The sequence below is a fragment of the Diachasmimorpha longicaudata genome, chromosome 14 (genome assembly GCF_034640455.1).
Source record: "Diachasmimorpha longicaudata isolate KC_UGA_2023 chromosome 14, iyDiaLong2, whole genome shotgun sequence".
NCBI classification, from domain to species: domain Eukaryota; kingdom Metazoa; phylum Arthropoda; class Insecta; order Hymenoptera; family Braconidae; genus Diachasmimorpha; species Diachasmimorpha longicaudata.
This window is the reverse complement of record NC_087238.1, coordinates 5,285,844-5,310,105: the sequence shown is the minus strand read 5'-3', so window position 1 is coordinate 5,310,105 and position 24,262 is coordinate 5,285,844. Positions and strand designations below refer to the sequence as shown.

Genomic DNA, 24,262 nt, shown 5'->3' with positions numbered 1-24,262 from the left:
ACCCCTCATTTCAACCTGTTATTAAATTACTGAAGAACAGAAAATTTATAGATCAAGTGACGATTTTTTTATTACCTCGGAAATTGCCATTTCATCTGCTGAAATAATTCACAGGAAAAATTTAATTATTTTTGCCGAATAAATTCAGTTGAATTTTTTTTATTTGCTGCACCCTCCGCACCCCCGTCCTTGTACCGTAGCTGGTTGACTTGTCTGGTGGTCGGGCGTCAGTTAAATATAGAAAATAAATGTGTTGAGTACATTTGCAAATAGTTGCAATACTCTGTGAGAATATTTACTGAACATTTTGCTATGTTGTGATATTACAGGTCGCCTGGCTACGCGTTGACACACAGACCATCCTTACCATAGCGAATCACGTGATAACGAAGAACCACAGGATTGGGGTTACACACAGTGACCATCGTACATGGTTCCTTCACATTCGTGAGGTCAAGGAAACGGACAGGGGATGGTACATGTGTCAGATTAATACTGATCCCATGAAGAGTCAGAATGGATATCTTGACGTTGTGGGTAAGTCATTCCAACTTTATTATTTCTTGTCTTCTCTGTCACCTGTCATCCGCAAATGAATTACACGAACATCATTCACTGATTTCATTCGACTATTGACGTACCTGTTTTGGAGATCCAGTTCTCCTCCAAATTCCCAAATTTATTGAATTTAATTGAGATAATTAGCCAACATATTCGTTAGATCACTCGAGCGGTGAAAAATTGCCTCACAAAAATGGTTCCTGGATTTTTTAAAAGGAAATGTAAAATTCCCATTTTGCGAAAATCCTCAGAATTCTCTAAATAGATAACATCTCTCCAAACAGTTACTGTTTCCCTCTACCCTCTAAAATTCACCACTAAAAGACTCAATTTTTTTCCGGTTCAGTTTGGGTCAGCCATTTGAGATTTGAATTTTACGATGGCAAACGCTCACGTTTCCCTTCCCACTGGGAGACCGAAATAAGATCGGTATTCCAACGTGGCCATGGTATTCAAGACTGTATCTCTCCCCCTTCAGCCACCACCATTCGTGGCAATTTAATCCCATGAGTTTCAGTTCGGTATCCACTGCCACGACCGAGGAAAACTCTATAACCTATAACTGTGGTATGTTCGAACGTCTGTACCGTGTATTACGTCCAGACTACTTTCGGGGGTGAGTTTTTCCTCGCTCCCTCGTGGAATCAACCATGAGTTATTTTTTCGATTTTTTCCCCCTCTTTTCATGGGTTTTTGAGAGGACGATCTGTACGAGGGGAGGGGAGGAATAAAAAAGGTATTCAGTGAAGCGTGTACTCAGTATAAAACGAAATTAATGTGCTCGCGGATCAATTTCTGGAGAATTTTCATTGATCAATGAATTTTTTGGAACGTTAATTATTTACGTCACTTAGGGGTGGAGGTCCACCCTGGAAAAATATTTATTTTCTGTAAATATATCCAACAAATACAATCCAAGTTCATTTTCATTAACATCTCTTCTGCAAATGTTTATTCCATAAATTTTCTGGTGCCCAGACACGACAGAAATTTTTTATAAAAATCCCCATAAAAATTAAAAATGAAGTGCGAAATTCGCCCAAGTCTGGTGACAGGCATGAAGTCAGAGAAATGATGATTGTGTAGGTGGAAGTCATATCAAGGCAATTCACCGTATATCCAAAACCAACTTGTCTGCCCGCACGTAGACTTTTCTACTTCGTTCATTTTTCTACTTTCTCCTACCATTACTTCTCTGTGGTATTAGAAAATGTACGCAATCTGGAGTACCACAAGACGCTCGCAGGTAAAATAAAGAAGAAGACAATCTCCAACATTTTCAACCCCCTTCGAGGCTTTTCTGAGCCTCGTTTCACCCTCTCGCTCAAACGTTTCACCACATCTGCACGAAGTAATCACAAAGCCGAGCTCGGTTGTCGGGTTTAAGGGTGCAAAATTCATTGCATCTCGTATATTTCGTTGACTATCTGTTTTCGCTACTAACGAGCTTCGTTAAAAAAAAAAACAAATAATTTTTTCATGTTGGGGGTGGGGGTTATTGTCTGCGCCAGTTTATATTCGATCCCTCAATGACAATAATAAGATAATACGAGCCATTGTTTGGAGTTCTTATTCGTGAATTTTCATCCCTTTCGGGCCAGATAGCTCATAACGACATATTCAAAGCCAGTGATTAAATTTTCAACCCCCGGAATAAAACAGTTCGTGAGAAAATCAACATTTATTCCGGTTCCATTCACCAGTTCATCATCCCGCATTCAATTAGGAATACTTAACACACGTGCAGAGTTTGGCTAAACTGTTGTGCGATAGTCGAAACTAACTCGCGACCGGGTTGGATGGTTGGGGGTAGGGGGGGAATGTAGAATTATAACGCTTCAAGCGCAAATAGGTCCTCTCTCAAACTGTGACTAGTCGAATGGATGAGCATTGCGATGGTACTGAGCCAAGTGGACTTCTCCCTCTGTATCTCTCCTCACAACCCCTCCAGGACAGCTTTGAATTTCCGGGATTTCTACATACGATATACACGTTAGCAAAGCTGACAGACCCCTCAACATGTTGCAGACTGTAATTCAACATCAGTTATTTCAAAGTAATGATCAAACTTCAAGTTTATTTCATGGATGGAAAATGAATTTGCGAAAGTTCGGGATTAAATTCCCTTTTTTTATTTATTTTTAATGCAAAGCTTTTACTGTACTGTGACAGTGATACAAAATATCGTTAAACCATCACAGTCGATAGTTATTAAACTTATTCAAAGCAATACCGAAGGGTAAATGGAAATAAATAAATAAATTAAAACGATTTTTGGTCGTTTTGTCTGGATAGAAATAAATAATTTCTCAGTAATTTTTATTTAAATTATTGTCGGATTTTTCTAGCAGTAGATATAGCAAAATTCAACCCCCTGGACTTGCCAAAATCCTTTTCCCGATTTTTTTTCATTTTATCTTCTCTGTAACTCCTCAAGAGATGCGACAATACAAAGTACATCAATTGGGAGAGATAAAGGTACCGTGAAATCTGATTTGTTGAAGGCATTTTCGTTTCACTCCCGAGTATTTTACTTGTGTATAAATTCGTTGTCTTGGAGAACGTAGGATACAGGTGAGCGAGTGGTGCCAGTATCGGGAGTGACTGGGCAAGCGTTGTTTCAATTTCGTAGAGCCATTCGACGTAGGCCATTCCAGAAAAATCGTTGCACATGAGGGAATACAAATCCCAAGGAATAAACCGAAAATAATGATAGTGACATCTCTCATCTAATTCCCCTGACATTTCGCAAACAATTTCGGATATAAAAAATACAGAATAAAAATTTACAAGTAAATAAATTGTTGATAATAATTTGATCTGCAGAGGGCGAAACACGAGACGAAATGACAAATTGACCACTTTTTAGATCAAGTTTTGTCGTAAATATTTAACTGGGGGAGGGGGAGGGGTAGTTTTTGGCATAAAACTAACCTTCATCCCTCGTTTCGCCCCCTGGAGGTCTAATTTTTCCCCAAAATATCTTCCTCCGCAGAATAGAATATTTAAAGTTCAAATATTTAGCTTCAAATTGGTCTGACTTTTTAACGGTAAAATCACTTGGAATTTTCGTGACACAACGATGTCATGAAAATTTTCACAGGGAAATAATTTAGGGAAAAATATTCAACAGTCTACATTCCTACGTACGTATGTATGCATACACTGAAATTTTTATTCAAACTCTATGACCCACAACAGCCGGACTACCCCACAAAGTCAACCGAGTAGAGCTACAACTTCCAACGAGCGTAACTCTCTCTCGTTGTCCCGGATAACAAGATGGCAGTGAACCATCGTAAGAGGGGATGGTCTCCTGTAAAAACTATCCACTGCACGAGCCATACGAGAGCTCGTTTTCCTCGTTATCCCGTTGGTCCACGAGGATAAGTGGTATCCTTGAATTTTGAGGAGACACTATCTCGAGGCTCAGAAAATTTTTACATCCCCTCGTCCAAGGGCAACGATAATTGGGGATAAAATGGTCCGAAACGTTCGCCAACCCCCTCGATAAATTGATCCACTTTGCCCCGGGTTGTTGACAGCGATTTGCGAATTAATTTGAAATATTTCCCCTAATTTTGTCATTAAGAAGCCAAAATTAATCAGTTCATTGGTGAAATCCAACGAATAATCTTCTCTGTATTGTACTGCGGATACACGAAGAGATAAATAGGTCGTCAGGTAGTATTTTCATCCGGAAGCTCCTCCGGTCCTCGATAAGCCCACCCCCTTCATCGATAATTCTCTGAATTTAAATTCACTACCTCGGTTGTAGTCGACCGAAACCATAAGAAATATCCGTTGAAAACTCTTAAATCCCCTCACTGTACACTCTGCACTTCGTTAAAAACCCAACTTTTCCCATTCACCCTCAAACCCCACCCCTCGATCCGGCGAACCGACCCTCCAGTCGATTCCCCTTCAATTGACAATCAGGTACATTCAAGTGGTCTCTCTTCATCAAGTTGTTGTTTCTCGATAAAAAAAAATAACATTAGCTAAGTAATTACTCCCTCAGGAGGATTTCAGAGGTGTCTCCACTCCCATTGACCCAGTGCCCGAGGGTGAAATCGTCTCCAAGTTATTTTCGACAAAAACCACCCAATTATCAAAAATAACAGCGCGATATTTTCTCTCGTCGCCGACAATTCCCTCACTCGCACCTGCACTGTCCCACCCTAAAAATGTCCCGAACGAATTAAATCCTCGGGGTTCCTCGGAAGTACATCCCCAGTTACACGAACGTAAAATTCATGTAATGAGGTTGTTGATGTATGTGGCTTAATTAACATGTAAAAATTACAGTTGTCTTCGCGTTTGTTTCTCTCATTCTCAACTCATTCATTCAAAACTCAGTCTCGTGAAGTTGTCGGAAAGACAGAAATTTGCCGGCCTATATTGCTGTGAATGGAGAAAAGGGACGATTTAGTCAAAGCAAATTGTCATTTCCGAGGCTAATTATAACCCGAACTTTTCTCCAGCCGTAAAACCCCGCGAAACAGTCTCCTCGCTGCACTAGGATTTAATTCTCGCTTCATTCTGGAAATATACGAACTCGGCTTCATGTCACAGGGAGAAATGTACATCTCCGGAAATTTAATTCGCTCCATCTCTCATTTATCATTATTTTCTCCTCCTTGAATTATTTTTCCATTTACCCGAAGCTTTTTTTCCCCAGATTAATTTTGTAATTTATAACGAATTAACCCATTTATTTAACAAAAAACTTTCAACTCACCTGAAGGACTAAGTCGATGGAATTTCACTTATTTCTTTCCAAGAAGAACAACTTGACAAAATCAAAAAATTTCTCACCTGGAAAATCACCGTTTGGTAATAAAAAATTGATGACTGCAAAAGTCAATATTTAATTACCTTCCATCACTCTGATGAATTCCACCCCAGTCATCTAATTTTCCATATCCGTCTAGACGACACTTTTGCACAAATAACGACCCACTGAGAATTAGAAAGCCCCCACCTCCGGGCTGTGATTATTCCTCTAAAAAAATTCACGTTCAATTTCCAATTCCAATCATCCAAACGAGGAAAATCCTCGCAGTCAATGACTCCGTCCATAACTTCCCTCCATCCCTTCATCCCCCCAAAACAATCGATATAAATCCACCACTGAGCAGTCCCCTCACCCTCCCAAATTCCCCACCCCCCTATCCCCTCACACCCTCACACCCATCGAAAGCTCTAAAGTTAATACTCCACTTTCGAAATCTAATTAATTTGCCGGCCAGAAACCGCAAAATCAAAAATTCTCATCCCCCGTATTTCCCACCCGCTGAACTTCTATTTACCAAACAGTTTAAGTGAAAAGCGTCAGAGCATAATGTAGAAACGAGCCATACATATACCCAGTGTGCAAATATTTGTATGTGATGTTGAAACCGTTGAGCATTAACGTTTGATACGTAAATATAATGCAGAGCTAATGCTAACGAGTAAAATAGCTACAGATATATTCATGGAGCTGTTGGACCGCTATTAGCGTCAGCTAGCCACCATTGTCGAGACTAGTATCATACCAACAACCCTAGCTTTTCCTCACCAATTCCACCTCCCCCATCTCTTTTCCATCCATCGGTCTCCAATCCCTCTCTCCCTTTCTCCCACCCTCACAGTCACCAGTATTTTCCCCAATTGACGAGTGCAATATATCGTAGCTCATGCCTGGTACTATTGGAATCGGATAGTCCGGCGAAATCGGCTTTCACCGATACCTTCCCCTCCCTCTCCCCCTCTCCCCCTGTGTTGTTGAATACCTCTCGTCAATCTATACTCAAATCTATCCTCCACCGCCTCCTGCTCCCTCTTCGCTATTGTACTAATGGTGATTTTGTCATTCTCGTGGGTAAACGAGCACAACGCCAACGAGTGTCTCTCTATCGGCAGTATTTGTTCAACAATAGTCTTTAATTTTGGGGTAAACGATAATCCAGAAGGTGGGGGAGAGGGTGGAGAGTAGCGAGAGGAGGGGAGAATAAATAAAGAATTATTTATCGTCGTGTTTGGGTACAACAATCGCAGGTTTGTGTTTAATGTCAGTGAAGTTGAAATGTTTTTTTTATCGGAGGAAGTCATTAAATAAATTTTTCAACTTAAATAAGTAAAATAAATATTTAGTGGATAATCAGCGGATTCAATTCGTTTTTTAAACTTGTTTAATTAGCACAGAATTTATTTTGGAAGATATAGGGTAATTGTTGGGGTGAGGGCCGGAGGAGTCGAGAGGAGGGAGGATAAATAAATAATTATTTATCGTATTGATTAGGTACAACAATCGCAGGTCTATGTTTAACGTTAATGAAGTTGACTTGTTTTTTGATCGGGGAAACTTATCAAACAAATTTTCCAACAGCTGAGTAAATACTTAATGGATAATCAATGGATTCAATTCGCTCTCTAAACATGTTTAATTAGCACGAAATTTACATTGGAAGATAGTTATCTAAATACTCGGGACACGAGTGGATCCCCAGTCCACCAGTTAGAGTGATTACTTCGCCGGGTTTCTCGATTAAAAGCAAATGCTAATACAATCATTCCCATGCATCTCTCGGAAAACTCCCTCTCCCACTTCCGACGAAAATTCGTAATCGTTCCACAGTGCTCGCCTCTTCAATCACCCCAACATCACTTTTTACTCCTCTTTTTAATCCAATGTAATCTCCTCTACATCTGCCTTTTTTTTTGGTCCACAGACTGAAAAAAGTGAGGGACAGGGACAATCTAAAATCGAGAACAAACGAATTTTTAATCGAGACGAGCTTTGTGTCATCCCCTAGTTCCTCGTTCCAGGCCCGTCGAAGATTGCTTTCAGCATCATCATCGATATCACGCTTTCGAACTAAAATAAAGAGAAAAGGGGAAAAAACAATATGAGAAAATATTTTACGGGGAAATGGAAATGCAGAGTAGTCGTGAGAATGAAAAACTGGAGTGTAGATTGGGGGACGAGTAGTTTTTCATACTCTTCTGATAAAAATCTACCAGAATTCACTTTTCAGTTCATTCAAGGGATTTTTTAAAATAATGGAATTGATAATTGGTTTTGAGGATTGATCGATCATTCTTACATTCGTTTCAACAGCATACGCCAGAACAGAACGAAATTCGATATGAAAAATTATAACAATACGATATTCAATAAATTCTCCAGCTCTGGTTGATGTTCCCATGGAATTCCGCATGTTCAATACCTCAAGGTTATGATATTTCAATAGAATTGGGACACTAACAATTTATGGAATTGGACTTGAAAATTCAAAGAAAATTTTTCAACAGTTCAGTACTTAATTAATTAATTAAAATCCAGTATTTTGCTGAATCCTTTTTCGCACAAAAACTGATGAAAAGTCGTCACAGATATGTTTCATCATGCAAAACTGGAGGTCCAAGGATAATTGGATCACTTGAGTCGAACGTAAAATCCTCACAATGAACCAGTGGAAAAAAAATTCTTTTGTTGAGTGAGAGTGATGTGGGCACAGTTGGGACTTTAATCATTCCACCTCCACAGTCTCTGTCTCTCAGGACGTTACAAGTGGCTCATTTCAAACCTCAACGTTCCATACCCATTTCCATTTTTTTTCGTACGCTGTCCCCTCGGAGCTTTTCGTTTTTTCCACCTCCATAAATTTTTTTCTCTGTTCTATTTCAAAGCTGCGAGTTTATTCTATAAATCCAATTTGTTGTTTCTAGTCTTTTTCGAGGCTGAGGGTGGGGGTAGATGGAATATTTTTGTGCTTCACTGATTCTCTGTACTCCATCGACTTCGCTGGACACAAGCAAATTTTATTATTCGAATTTTTCTACAGAATAAACGAAACAAAAATGGAAAATAAAATATCCTGAGGAATTTTTTGCCTTTGGTTATTACTACAGTATTCGTATGTATTTATTATTATTGTTCTGAAATTTTTTCATTTGTTCCCACACCGGATTCATAATTTTTACCGAACAATATTTTTTACCGGGACATTTGCAACTGTAAATTAATCCATAACCAGATTTTTTACTCGGGATTTATCCTGTTTTTTTGATAAACTCGTCGTCAGTTGAATGCGAAAAACATGAGAATATTTCTCTTTCCATTTTTGTTTTCATTCTTTCATTCTCAGTAATTTTTCAGAGATCATGGTGGATGCATTGGGCTCTTTGAGTGCACCTCCAGTGGTAATCCGTAAAGCCCATGTACCTATATTATCCCCGGGTATCCATTGATAAAGGGACGAGCAGGGGGGGAAAGGGGGAGGGGGAGTTAAAACTGCACGAAACATGAGATATTGAGGTCCACTTTTATTTGTCCAATATTTCATCTCTCTTTTGCATTTTTTATGCCCCTTCCACTTTTTGATTTCTTGTTTGGGCTTTGGCTCTTTCCTTTGCAATGCTCACCCCCTCCCCTTCTCCTCTTTTCATTTTTTTTTCTGAGTATTTTTTTTTTTTTATTACACAACGCCAGGGATAACCCGGTCGGCTTACGCGATATAATGGTTTCTGGGATTTCCCATGTGAGAACGAGTTACTGCGTTTTCCAAGGCATGAGGGTACGGAGGACTACTGTCCGTTTGATATATCGCTCAAAGAGGGCTTTGTGAGTTGCTGCTCAAGGATTCCTGGAGAACTGCCGGGGGATTGGTGGCGCATAGTGATGGGAGTGAAAAAAAAAATGAAATCTGAAGGAAAAAATCATTTTGGAGGAATCAGGGCAGGTTAATTTATCCCAACCCCTCGATTTTTCTCCCTGGAACGAGTATCACACGTCTTCAATACATGGAAAGCCATTTTGGGTAAAGATTAGGCCTCCAGGAGGGGGTAAGAGGGATGAAGGTTAGTTTTATCAGAAAAATTAGCCCCCAAATCGAATTTTTATAACAAAACTTCACCTAAAAATCGTTGATTGTCCTCTCATCCCACGTTTCACCCTCTGGAGGTCCTTTTTTACCCGAAATTTATTTCCCCGTATCGATAAAAAATTCACATATTTACCCTTAATCTTTGTAATCGACACTCCACCATAACTGGAATTTTTTAAACAAATCGAACGTACAACAATCAAATATAAAATATTCTTGATTTACGTTCATTCCCCGCGCTCTTCATTCTTCACTATTTGCGAAATTAATGAAGCAAAATGAACCGCAAACTCCGGTACGGAAGCGGAAACATCCCCCAACCCATTGGCTCCCATGATCATAACCCCCCCTTCACCCCCATCGCCAACAATGTCACCCCTCGTTCCCCCTATCCATTCCGGAACCCGTGAACATTCAAATTCTCCGGAAAAAAGAATTCAAATGGCCTTCATTACGATCAGAAGGGATCAACAGCCATTAAGGAAGCTTAGACTCACCGGACATCCTCCGCTCCTCGGATGATACGCGACCTTATATTCATGTCAACAGGAAGACACGGTAAAAGACGATAGACTCGCCCCACGTACGTTACAGTTACATCCTAAACATAAATCAGCCCTCGAACGTACATATCGTCGGATCCAACCCCCCTATCCTCAACCCTCCCGCCCCCTCAACCCATCTGAGTCTCGCCCATATCCGTAATAAAGGACTGAATGATAACACGAGACTCAGTATCCGCCGGATACTTCTCAGCCTCCCCCATGAACCTCAAAAAAGCCTTTCCCTCTATTCTTCACTCGTTCGGACAAGGGTGGAGCCCTTAAAGTCTTTCACTACTTATTTCTGCCATTTTTGTCGGGGACTTTGCTAATAGACGATCTTAAAAAATTTTCCATAAAATATTTTCCGAATTTTCTTGTTCTTTTCCCGATAATAGAGACACAAAGGGGATGAAATATCTGTGGCTATTTCCTATTTTTTCGAAGCGCTAGATTGCGAGACTGGAAGGGGTGAAGGTGAACGTAAAATATGACGTGTAGATTCATCCATCAGGCTACACCTCTGCATATAATAAAGTGTATCATTAATCATTAATGCCAATTTTTTAATCAAAAAAACATCTATCAAATTTATTCTACCCCATTCATCAGATCATTCCGATAGTTCAAACAGAAAATAATAAATAAAATCAACTCCACATTATTTCACTCGATGTCCCCGAATGATACCCCTTTATAATGCCCCGAGAAACGAGATAAGGGACTTGGCACATGTGCATGTGTTGAGTGAGGATAGTGAGAGTTGAAGAGGTCTATGGAAAGGGAGAGCTGGAAGGGATGGGAATTCGGTGGTGAAACCGATTTTATTCCATCCCACGACTGGAACTCGATTTGCGGTTGAGTATCCGTATGACCTGATGCAGAATTGGCTGGTCAAACCCGATCTGCAGTGTCTATCTCCATGTGTGTTCAACCCCCCTTCCTCCCCCTCCACCCCTTTTCCTACCCCTACGACACCGGCTCCATCAGTGGAACTTCCCACCAAATTCGATGGGAATGTCTCGCTCTGACGAGTGACACACTCCTATCACCCATCAATTTGTCTGGTGGGGGATGATGGGGATGGGAGGGGGGAGGGGGTGTGATTGAAGATCTAGAGAATCTTTGAATTTTCTTGATGAACACATTTTTTTTTCATTCAATCGAGTCGAGTCGTGTAATGATACCCTAATTATGGAGATTAAGAAATTCGTAAAAGTAGTGGGGAATAATTTTGGGGTAAATTTTGTACCAAAAATTTTGAATATTTTGTCGGATGTAATTTATTGTTATTTTGATGTACACATGTCACGTATAAAACGAAACGATATTATTTTTATGCGTCATGTCATTTATTCTGTAATGTTCAATGTTACAGTTCCACCGGATATAATCGACGATGAAACCAGCGCCGACATGATCATACGTGAGGGCAGTAATGTCACACTGAAGTGTTCAGCAACTGGGTCACCACGTCCCAATATCACCTGGCGAAAGGAGAACAGCGATGGAATACTTATCGGAGTCGATCAAAAAGGTTCGTCTTTATTTAATTTAAGACTTAAATATTCAGACGTCTCTCAAAAAATTACTGCATTATATAACGCGTCATTCTATTACTTCAATAGTAATTCTGCAGACGATTACCTTCAATTATGAATTAGCGAATGGCGACAGGTGAATGTGTCTCAAAATGTTGAGTCACTCCTTTCAAATTCAATTCAATTTCTCGCTTTAAATGAAAGATTATTTCCAATTAGCACCGGGAGATAAATTTTTTATCAAAATCATTTTGTTATTCCACCAAATGATATACCAGTCGTGGAATGATAATGATTTTGTATTTCAAGTCAGAAATTTTATCCTGACGTCGAAGTACACCTGAATGCTTCAGAGAAAAAGAAACACAAACTATTGTCGATAAAACGTAAATGTTACATTTGGATACAAGTGCATAACAATTTTGTTCAGAAGACGCAAGGTCGGGATGGAATCAGACCACGTGGCGTGTACTAGGCAACTCTTGCTGGCAACGACAAACTTCATATTTGCATTGAAATTGGCAAACAGACGGGGGGGGTGAGGGGGGAGGGGAGGGCAGCGGGGAAATCCAGAAGTACCTGATTTGTATGTCTAGCTCTACTCTTGAGCTTGCTATAGCAAAATTGTTGGTATCCTTACGAGTTCTATTGAGTTTTGGTTCAGTTACATGTTCAATTTCAATCCACAACTATTTCTGAGAAATGATAATCACCGGAAAATTATCAATGAATTGCCCAATTAATCCCAGAAAAAATTCTCTCCGAAGCAGAGAGAATTCTCCCCTAATTCGAAGGTATTTTCCCCCTGGAAAATTAGCATAAAGATAACTCCATCTCCCCCAGTCTTTTTTTTTTTTCAATTTTTCCCCATTACCCTTATCTCGCACGTGAAGGTGACAATGTTCACCACGTTTTCGTTACGCCATTCAGTCTGACACTGTGAGAAACGGTGCAAGGGGGATGGTAGAGGGTGGTGGGAAGCTTTCACAAATAAAAAGAGGTAAAAATAAAAGAACAGCGAGGGGGAAAAAAATTAAAAAGAAGCGGTGAGCGTTTAACGACGAAATTAAGTCGGAGACGTTAATTTTATAGTCTACCCAACGCTGTACATCGCGTGTGACGCCCTGACTGAATAAGTAAAGCCTCGCAAAGTCTTATCGTGTCACAAATACATGGGAGCATCGGGTGTACTCACAGTTAGTCCCGGGGCTTCTGTAAAAATATATAAATCTGAAAAGTTTATTCAAGATGTCTTTATTTTTTTACTGCGAATTTCAATAATTTTTTGATGATTTTATTGAGTGTTTCACTTATTTATTGACGACTTCCTGAGTTAAAAAAATTCATTTGAGTTGTTTCTGGACAATTACCCTACGTTAAACAGTGTTTTCAATGGTTTTTTCGGTGTCAAAGGTCAGTTGTCTGGTTATGGAGGTCAGTAATCACGCACAAGGTACTTAATTATACCTCTGAGTAACCTCCACTTCATGAACATTGTGGGAGTAGACCACAGGAGCCTCTGGCTGCCCCCACGTGAACCACTTCCGCCTGACGGGGATCTCCTCAACCCTCCGACAATTCAGGAAGGGTTTATGGGGCGTGGGGTTGCGATCGAAAATTATCTAAATAGAAAAATCTGGTTCGTTGTATTTGGTGCAGAGTTGGTTTTCCATTTTTGAGAAATTCACAAATTATAATAATGGCTGACTAAACTCTGATAAAACCCCTGTCAAAATGTTATTTTCGGTAAATACAATTTCCCTTTGGTCCAACTATAATGATTATTAACTTCATGTAATTACAGTATTATTATTTGAATCAAAGGTATAAAATTAGCAACAAATGAAAATAGTACAGTAAATTGAATTTGTGAACTCGATTTGGCGGAGAGTTTCGTCTATTTCATTAAATTCTGTTGTCATTTTCGTAGTTCAGGGACAAAAATTAACAAAAATAGCTCGAGGGAATGATAATTTTGTTAATTATTCAAGTGATATTTTTTATTGAGGGCGGACAAGGTCTTGGTGAGACCTGTACCCCGTACGTGAAGGGTTAATCCACTGACAAACTGACTCATCCCACTTCAGAGGATACACATCCCCTAGTTTTCCCAGTAAATATCCCATCGCATTTAATTGTGTTGCGGTAGTGCTTTGACTTTCGAATAAATAAACTAAATTTTCTATACCGACTGACGTGACTGGATGCAGAAGAGAGGGATGAGTGGAAAGTAGCCAGGGGAGAGGATTGAAAACTGAAAATGGTATCAGGAGCTTTCCCCAGTTAACCGGTCTAAATAAATAGTCGCTGAGGAGCGTAAAGCTACGGTAGCTGGAGAGAGTGAGAAAGTGTTTGTAAAAAAAAGCGTCGAGTGGCTTTGATTTGATGGCACTGGGGATGTGGGGACATCTGCGGCATTTGCTCTCCGACTTGATTTCTCATCGATTTTTTTTACACACCTTTTTTTCTCACTCCCATGTCACTTTGCAAGGGACACACAGATATTGCGATTATAATTGGATTTTGAAAGTTTTTTGGATTTTTTTTTTACAGTAACGAGTGTTGAGGGCCAGAATTTCAACATCAGCAAGGTGAATCGTCTGCACATGGGGTCGTATTTGTGTATTGCATCCAACGGAGTACCTCCTACTGTCAGCAAGAGGATTGCTCTCATCGTACATTGTGAGTATTTCATTATGTACTCGGGTATCAAGTTGAGATGTAATTAAATAATTTTAGACCCAATGTAATTCACAAGTTAATATGAACATTGAATAACTACAATGAACATGAAAATTTTCACTGTTTGTCTTGAAAAATGCAGAAAAAATTTGTTAACATTCTATTCTCGTAGAAAATAAATTCCTCCTTTATTTTTAGTTCCACCAATGATAACAGTTCAAGATCAGCTAGTGAGTGCTCGGATAGGTCAATCGAAGGTCCTCACCTGTACCTCCGAAGCCTTTCCGAAATCAATCAATTATTGGACAAAGGACAAGACTGAGATAATAGCACAAGGTGAGTAATTTACATTCAGATTTTCCCTCAATTCGTGGTATGTACCATATTTACGTTTGTCATATGATTTGGTTTGCAATACTAGCACCGGTGTAGTGAATTGCAGTTGAATAATGTATGATTCAGTCCGTGACATTGGTGATACAACGTGAATTTCATCAGATTGTATTTTCATGATCATTGGGAAGATGCCTGGATAAACAATGGGAGCGTATCGATGGCGTTATTCTTGTTCCTGATGGGATGCCATGGGATGGGATGGAATATGCCATATTGGGATCAATAGCACGAATGTCTGGGATGGTCAATGGCCAGCTCGTTCGATTATTGCTACTGTTAATGGGACAATAACTCTAACATAACAATCGCAGTATTAATCATGTTTTGGTGAATGGTGTTGAATTTGAATAATCAAATTTGCTGGTGATGTCTGTTGGCTCAAAGCTATTTTACGGAAGTATCCGGGTCATGGGGGTGAGCAGGGGAGAGGGAGTAAGCAATTGGTGTAGTAAAATTAATCACCATATTCATTGATCATCAATTCAGATGGAGATAAGAATTTTTGACTGGCCTTTTTATTACATAATAATATGAGATTCGCCTTAATTATCCTAGAAACGGTTTTTGGGGTTCCATAGGATGATAGAATATAGTTGCTATTGACAATGTGTATCACGGGTGAAAGAGGAAGAAAAATTTCGTATCGATTGACCATCGGTAGTCTCTCGTTGACGCTGTACTTTTTCGTATACTTTTTATCTTTATTTTTCAACGAATTTTCTGTACAGACTCAATCACCCCGGGGTTGCTTCCTGTGTCGCTTCATTCCGGTCGATCGAAGCGATTTTTATTTGGTAAAAGCTGCCGTAAGCTTCGCCTTTAAGACATCAGTTACTATTTTCGGGGGCAGAATAATGGTGGATTTATAGCGTTAGGTTGGGGCGGAGGGGGCGGAGTTATCGAGGCTGATGGCTTGAAAATTTCATGTTCGAGAGAATGAAAAATGAGATATGTCCGGGATGAACTATCCAATACCACATCTGGGGTTGATTTCTCCAGTTCAGTCTGTCGCTACGTAGATAAATTTTTAGGAGAAATTACCGCTCCGTTTGATAGATAAAATTGACGCTAAATTCTGTACAATAGTATGTTCAATCTCAAATACCCTCACAACATCTTGCAAATTTTCTATAGTCCCGACGCCTTTCACGATATCACTGCTTCTGGAATTTTCAAAACGTCTGTTACCCGGCTGCGGAGGTGTCTTGAATGCATGAAGGGGGTGTTGATCTAAATAGAAATCACGATAACTTGGTTTCTGCGTTCCGAATACTAAAATAACTTAGATGGAAGCGGAAACAGGATGAGGAATCAGAGCCATCATCTGAGGTGATTGAACTATTGTGATTTCAAGGATTTTTGATAGGCGAATATTTTGCCAGTGGACGATTGAAAGTCAATGAAGTTTTTTTTTTCTGTAGAATTCAATTTCCATTTCAAATTTGTTTTGCAATTCTTGCGCTGGTTTATTAACTGGCACCTCTGGACGTGTCTTGTGAGGGCTTTCGGGTGATTGATATGCGCAGGAGGTGCTGGGAGCTGGGGACGTGTTCCCTTTGGACGAAGAGATTTCGGATTTAATTATTCTCGTTAAATTTTCAACGGGTTTCCGCTTTACGAACTTTGAGATTTTTCAGATTAAAGGAGAATTGTTATTAATCGTTCAGTTCGTCATTGAATTCGTACCGCCCCGACACTTTTAATAGGTTTTTGATGAACGGTCATTTTTATTCTATCGAGTGAAACCATGACAAAATTAATTTCAGTTAATTGTCGTGAAATTCCAGGCGTATAAAATTGTCAACCAACGGGAGAAGGTCATCACGTCGCTGGGACTTTTATTTCTTTTTTATCTATTGACTCTTGAAATGGAAAATTACTTCGTGAAGACATATGGAAGATTTTTTCTGACTTTTTGCAATTATCGCCGGGACTGTAATCTCATGAGTTCTCAATTTTCAGATGGCAGATACGAGCCAGTTTTCCTAGAGGATGGCTACGTTGTTCACATGAATTTGACAATTCGTTCGGTGACCAAATCAGATTTTGGCGCTTACAAATGTGTATCGAGAAATTCACTGGGTGATACTGATGGCACAATCTCATTATACGGTAACTCCACCATCTTAATCTGTTCATTGATTGTTTCAATTAAATTCTAATTACGGAAGTTCAATTGAACGGGAGGATTGACTTATTTTTCAACCTTCATATTGCAGAGAATGACAATACAGCGTACGAGACCAGTGATAATCCCAAAAATAAAGGTAACTATTTTATTTTTCCCTCCAATAGATTAAATTTTTATTGATTGTAATTTTATTAATAGGCGAACTTGCATTAAGATTTTTCCCCTGCAATTTGCGTGAGAAAATTCAATATGACGACCGGTTTCACTGAAATAACTTTCCAAGTATTAAATATCGTAATTTTCATTTGAAATTAAAACATTTTTAGTTCCCTAGTTCTGCTAACTATAAAGAGATCGTTATATTGACTTTTTTAGTCGGAATTACCATTCATCCATCGAATGAATGAAAATTTCATTCTTCTGTTCAATATTTTCGCTCATAAAGAACCTGAAAAAAACCTCAATCTCAACGATACTTCAAAATACCCAATAAACCCACTTCCCCATGAAGATCTGCAATTGAATACTCGATGAAAGTCGATAGAGAGCCGGTGCAGTAGGCGAAAAATGCATTCGCCTCGATTGACGTAAAGAAAGCAATCTATTTCACATGTACACGTGAAAATGGGAAAAAAATGATAAAGTTAATGAATGAAGGAATTTGCGAATATTCATACGAGTACAGCTGACTCTAGTGGAACTCACTGGATTATCTGTTATGCTCCTGGCCACTTGAAGAGCTCGTCTAGTACCGCGATAATGATGGCAATGAGTGATACCAGGCAATGATTGAGGAGATAGTCGTCATTGAACTCAGCTCGATAGTTAATTAGACTTCGTACGTGCAGCTCTTTAGTAATTCACTCTAATTACTAGAATTTTCTACGGATTTTTGTGGGAAAAGTCAGTTGCTGTTGAGATAAAAATTTATGGGGATTTCCGAATGATTTTTACAGAAATGCACCACCACCTGCCGTTGATTGAGATCCCCAAATTGATGAATGAAAAAAAAACAATCCCGTCATTTGCATTTCGTCCAATTGCTTGTTCCTCATTAGTTCTCCCTGTATTTAACAATGCGAATCAACGAATTTACATTGACCCGGAGGCTTGAAATATGCCCATGACAACAGTAATAGAAAGGGGAATCCAACCACGTTTTGTACAGGGGAATTGTTAACCCATTTCAACGCACTTAATGAAAAGGATATCAAACAGGGGAATGGGTTATAAATGGGTATTTCTTTCGAATAGATCAAAGGAGACCGCTAGAGTTTCAACCCTCTCACTACTCTATTTAATTTTACGGATAAGCACATCCCTCGTAAGCCGATTTAACTTAAGCTGTTGGGTATATCTGACATGGATGAAATATTTTTTCGATAATGCTACGACTCCATCAGCGTTTTATGAATTTATTTTTGTATATTTCTGTTGAAATTGCATTTTTCCATTTTGTTCATAAATATTTACCATTGAAAAGGCTTTTCAAGGTTTCCCGTCTCGAAGCGTTGAAATACCAGACCGTATTTAGTTACTCTGATGAAAATATTTCGAAATTTCCGTTCAAAAGCATAAATGAAAGAAAAACTTTTTAACGATTTCAAACCTCGCAATTTAAAACATCAAAAATACCTCTCAATCGCTCTGTAATCGAATCCCTCGTTGATTATTTGAATATAATCCGATCATAGTTACATTGAAGCGTACATTCGACAATTCTCTTTGATTTATCAACAAGGATTAGTATCAATGTTCCACAAATTGTATAAATTCGTGTTTTTCCAAATAATTTTCTTCCTATGACGTAATCGTATTTCCGGGGGTTGCAACTGGGAATTTGCTAAAAAAAAAGTTTATTCAAGCTTACCATTTCTCTCTAGTACATATCTATTCGCCAATCCCCCCCTCCCTCAAAAACATATATCCTACAAAATTATTAATGCCGGACAAAATTTCTGGAGCCCCGATGGCACCGATTTATCTTCACCCGAAAAACTATTGTCCTTTCCACCTCTCTAGACACAATTCGCGAACTCTACGTGACACGATTGCATTTTTCCCTAATCAACCGTTCAATTCTGCAGCGAATTAATAGAATAGAATAATGAATTTTCCAATTCAACAGTGAAAGACGATTAATTTTGAAATTGACTTGACTGATCGCATTCTCTCCCGCAACTCTTCAGTTGACATTGGCGAGTCTCCCCTCGACAATTATCTCATTATCTCATTAATTATCGAGTCCCCAGGAAAATACACGAAACGCTTTTTCGTCTGTTGCAAAAAAAAAAAAAATTCATCATTTCCTGCGACTCAGTAAAGTCATTCTCTCCGTCTAAATATCCCAATAGACAATTTCCCAGTTCATCATACCCCATATTCTCGTTTTCTTATTGCAAATCCATTCATTGACGAGTAATTCTTGTATTACAAACCCGGGTCGGACGGCTCGTAACGTGCAGAGATATGTTTCAACTATGATAATGCCCCATCGGATGCAGAATTCCAATTCTCGTTCGACACGTGTCGCTGCTGTGAGCAACAGAAATAGATAGATCAGACTGGAAATTGAGGAGAGTGAATATGTGAAAAGAAACTTACGGGGAAAACGACAAGTTGTGTATGTGTGTGTGTGTGTGTGTTGGGTCGATAGGCATCGACAATTCGGCGAGGGATTGCGAATTGAGTGAGACGAACATTTCGAATTTGTCACTGAGAATCCGAGCGGAATGAGACATGCATTATTCCCGCCACGTGTGTAGGACGGGATCGTTGGATAGTCAAACCGGACGGCTAGGGATGGGCAGGAGGGGTTGTAAGGGGGGTGGCAGGGGGGGGGGCTTAAGCTTTGTGGGAGCATACTGCATGTTCTACAAAGCGACCAACTAAATTACATACTGGATGAATGCACTTAGGAGACGGTGGATGAAAGGAATTGAGAGAAATCTTGAGTTGGTTATGGGGAATTCCGAGGGATTTAAATCGACTTCAATGAGAAATTATTATGGAATTTCAAGAGCAATTCACTGGTAACGTGATGGAGGAGTATTTCTTGGTTCAATTGATGAATTTGGTCTCAGGGAACTGATTGGTTTGCTTAGGGTGGTTTCATTACGCTACGGTGACGACTTCGGTTTGGTGTGGGGAGAGATTACGGAGGGAAATGTCTAGGAAAAAGTGAGGGGCTATCAGGAGAAGGGAGGGGCAAAGTGTTGGTACAGGGAAAAAATCCAGTGCTGGCACAGGAAATTTTGGTAGTTTAAATGTGAATTTTTTTTCGAACTTCTGTGACAATTCACTGGAAATCCCCAGAAATTTTACATTAACAGTATTAAAGTTGTTCAGACGAGGGGTTTAATATTTTTTAATGTCAGTAGTAGAATTTTTATGGGATATTTTCCTGTGTGTAATGGGATTATTCGAGGTGATGTTGCTGTGACACAAATTTTACACGTCAGCGTGGACATACGCCTTTTAAATAATGGCGGTTAATGGGAGAACAAAATATCAATCAACGATATTGAATATTGATGATACAAGCCATAGACAGGGGTGGGTTTGATTCGACTTGAATGACGGGCCGCTCTTGGATGTTGTGACATGGAAATAGACAAATCACATCAGAGATTGAATTTTGTTTGATATTCAGGTGACAACTTCCGGAGAAGGGCGTCATGAGGTGAATTTAGTAATAAGCTAATGATTGGAAAAATCGGTAAATACGATCACTGAACAGATACACTCAAGAGTTGAGAAGTGTGACTACTCTGTGATCAAAACTTTAAATTCTAATACTAAAAAGTCCATAAAAAGAGACGGAGATCCAAAAGTTTATGAGGCTAACACATTTTACAACATCAATTCTTTCTCTGCATAGATTGTAAAGTACAGTCCAATAACTTTACTAATGAGAAAAAACAGCTTTGGAGTTGATAAGACTTGTTACCGCCTAATACACGGAATACTTTTTCAGTTCATTTGATGAACTCAATCTCGTTGCAGCCGTTTCTTTCCTGCAGTTTAATGGCTAATCTCGAGAATCCGGAAAACTTTCTCCACTTAAAACACTTTGTTTTATGACTAATCGATCGTCTACATCCGCTGCACTTGTTTTTTCTTTTTTTTTTTCTGTGGGAAATGTGGGATGTTAACAACATGATATGCCGTTGAAGTACGAGGAACGTACATTCTGGAAAATTGAGGGAATGATGTCCCAAGGGTGTGCTGAAATTTTGAGTCCAGGCTTTTTGATTCATCAGGGTATTGCACTAGAGTCTCAAGGCTCTTCATCAATAATTGGAAATTTCAGGGAAGACGAGTATATTATGTGCCTGAAATGACTCCAGGTGGAATAAAAATTCAGGAGAATGTCGGGAGTTCAATAGGGCATTTCATGAAGCATAAAATTTATGGCTTTACTTTTAACGGCTATAGGTTACTGCGAGTTTTTTTTTTCACGTCTTTGTCACACAATTGTACATCGTAACGAGTGAAGTTATGTTGAGTGATATTTCAACATTGAGTTTTTTTTATTTATTTATTTTATCGACCTTAAAAAGTTGAAACTAAGTGGAGCTCACCACTTGGCCTTGAAATTATCTCCCCTGTAATTTAGGAATTATATTTTATGTTACAAATCGGGGGGATGTCCTTTTAATGGTAATTACATATTCACATGGGTATGAAAACTAATCTGTCATAAATATTCCAGGTAAACTGAAGAAAAACTCCAACAACTTACTGGAGGGTAATCAGAATGGGCTAAAAGAGCAAGGTACAATATTTTAGAATTATGGTGGAGTATTATGAAAGGGTATTACGTTAATGGCGCGAGTAGAGTTGATCTTTCAACGTGAATTATTTTCACACATATTTTATAACTCAGAGAGCCAGACTCGTCGAATAAAAATTAATTTTTCCTCTGTTCCACGGATAACTATTTTAAAAAATAATTATTCACCGTTTCTGTCCCAGAATATGTTCAAGAAAATGATTAAATATTTCACAGAAGATGATTGTTCCTCCATTTAATCTAAAATGTTTGGAACTCAATGATAAAATCCTAAAAAGGTAATGAAAGCGTTGAACTCTACTTTCCAGACTTGAAACTACGAGGTAGAAAGGATAACAGCAATGACGAGGAAGATTACGAAGATTCTGGTACGTCAGCGGCAAAGTGCAGTGCGAGTCTGGCAATCGTAGCAGTTGCATTGGTACTTTGCTTTCATCACCATCTTCAGCTCCAGGCCCTTCATCCCGCCTGAGTGGATGAGCCCCCCTTCATTCCCCTCGTCCCTTCAGACCCACCGACAAACCGTATCTTCATCTTGAATGATCTTTAGGAAACACGAGTTAAAGGGTTAAATTGAAACTTTTCCAGATGATATCTATGAATTCAAAATCCACTCTGTTTTCACTGCCAAGGGAATCTATTGTCATCTCCAGTCAGAGGCGAGGGATAATGAAAAAGATTTTTTCAAATAAATTGTCAAATTTCTTCATCGTTGAGTAAAAAAATGGATATTCAGGAGATAGAAGTTCAAAAAAAACTGTTCATTTCGTCATCATCATTTTCCAGAGAAATAATAGTATGATTATACATTTTTTGAAAGGATAAAATGGTTAACTTTTCGATTTGAATAATAAACAAAGACTGACTGGGGGTCGAGTGGAAATTACAATTTTTGTGTAATAAATACAGTTTTATGAAAGCTTTAAGATGTGCTACGATACTCGAAATGTGTAAATAAGAAATATATTAAATTCAGTGCGCGCAAAAATGTGAAATTCTATATAAAATCGAGGAAATAACCAGGGGGAATCGAAGGCGAGGGGTATGTGTACGAATTTTCGCCAATGATTGGATTTTTTTTAAGTTGCCTTTTTGGTGAGGAATTATGTCTGCTCACTTAAATATCTCTTTGGCATGAGGTATAAAATAAATCAATCATTGTTGAAACAAGTGCAATATCCCTCGGAATAATTAATTAATGTACAGTAGAAATACATAAAAACACGAAAATAATTTATGTGTCGTCTGCGTGAGTGAATCAATGTTCTAAAATACCTCTTTTAAACCTATAAATTATATGAATTCATGTACTCTTATTATTTAATAGATTTATGTTAATTCCACCGTTAGAATCCCCGATGTCTGGCGAATGAATTCACCATGGAGTACCACTGTTGAGAAATCGAGAAATAAAGTGATCGTTCATGCGTGAATTATCGAAATTTGGGGCGAGGGGTGAGCTATGAGGTTCAAGGGGCTGGTCAGATTAAGAGAATTCACTGATAGAAGTGTCTAAGGGGCCATTCACGTACCACTGCATCTGCCCTGATACGATAAAAGATGGGAGATATAAAAATTGAATTGTATTCACTCCCTGACGAATTGGGGGACAATTATTCTCAATGGTTAATGTATTTATTTTTCATCCCCTACGCCCCACCCCCTTTGTGTCGAGTCATTTTGGTGTGATGAGTGGATGAATGAAAAGAACTTGAAATACGCTTTGTAAAAATATAGACTCGTCTATACATTCCTTGCTAACAACAATTATTTTTAACAGTTTTTTTTTCACGAGTGATTTTCTCAGTCTGTAATTGACAAATTGAATTATTCGGAATGAGTTTCACTTATTTTTTAATTGAATTTCCGTCGAGTTTTTAATTTAAGACCAGCTGCTTATGAATAAATCTCCAAGTGGAAAAGATATTGGCGGAAAAATATGTCACGAATTTGCAATTTATAACGGATTATAATTGCAGTATCTAGTTGACAAATGAGCCCTTAAATGTGTTATTGGTTGTAGAGAACATTTATTGTGCTACTACGCTTAATTTTTCAGGATAGGGTCAGTAATGAGTAAGAAAAACTATTGATTTTTGATGTGCAGTAGAGACCAAGGCTTCTGCCCTGCAATTATTCATTTAGAAAACTCGAAAAATCAAATTACAATTGAAATTTCCAATCGAGCTCGTTCGGCAATGTCGGTTGCAGGAATTTCAAAGACCTTATGACCACAATTTTGCTTATGTACGAAAAGATTATTGATAATTATGATTATACATTCATACGAATACACTATTATATTTGTACAACAACTAAGCGCTAAGATGTAAATAAAAATATGTATATTGGAACCAATATTTACTGTTTTCCGCCTGTGGCACACAGAGGTCGCCACTCACTGATACTGTGAGGTGTGCGGGTTCCGCTCGCGGTACACAGAGTTCCCCACTTTCAGATACCCTGGAGGCGTGAGAGTTCCACCCGTGACACACAGAGGGCACTACTCACACTATTTATTTAAAAATAAATTTGCAACTACCGAAACATTTGGAGCTCACTACAAACGGCTACAAACCTACTACGAACAGTAGAATTGGTTCATTTTGCGAAGAGCAATCATCTGTCAACGGCGAGAGACACCACTCACCAAAATCGACCGTGGCGCCACCATCGAAAATAAATTGGAGCGGGAGTAAACACAATTTATATTTGATTGAATTCGGTAATTATGGTATGTA

At 38.8% G+C, this 24,262-nt stretch overlaps 1 protein-coding gene across 2 annotated transcripts in view; it reads left to right on the top strand.

The window, feature by feature from the left end:
- LOC135169334 (opioid-binding protein/cell adhesion molecule homolog) overlaps window positions 1–23,875 on the top strand; it is a 97,309-nt gene extending 73,434 nt beyond the window's left edge. For both annotated transcript variants that reach the window (XM_064134240.1, XM_064134241.1), the window contains 8 exons: window positions 330–537; window positions 11,355–11,513; window positions 14,071–14,199; window positions 14,398–14,535; window positions 16,558–16,707; window positions 16,815–16,862; window positions 21,441–21,503; window positions 21,830–23,875. In XM_064134240.1, coding sequence (XP_063990310.1) covers window positions 330–537; window positions 11,355–11,513; window positions 14,071–14,199; window positions 14,398–14,535; window positions 16,558–16,707; window positions 16,815–16,862; window positions 21,441–21,503; window positions 21,830–21,993 — 1,059 coding nt within the window. In that variant the 3' untranslated portion in view covers window positions 21,994–23,875. The remainder of the gene's footprint in view (window positions 1–329; window positions 538–11,354; window positions 11,514–14,070; window positions 14,200–14,397; window positions 14,536–16,557; window positions 16,708–16,814; window positions 16,863–21,440; window positions 21,504–21,829) is intronic.
- The last annotated feature ends 387 nt before the right edge of the window (window positions 23,876–24,262 follow it).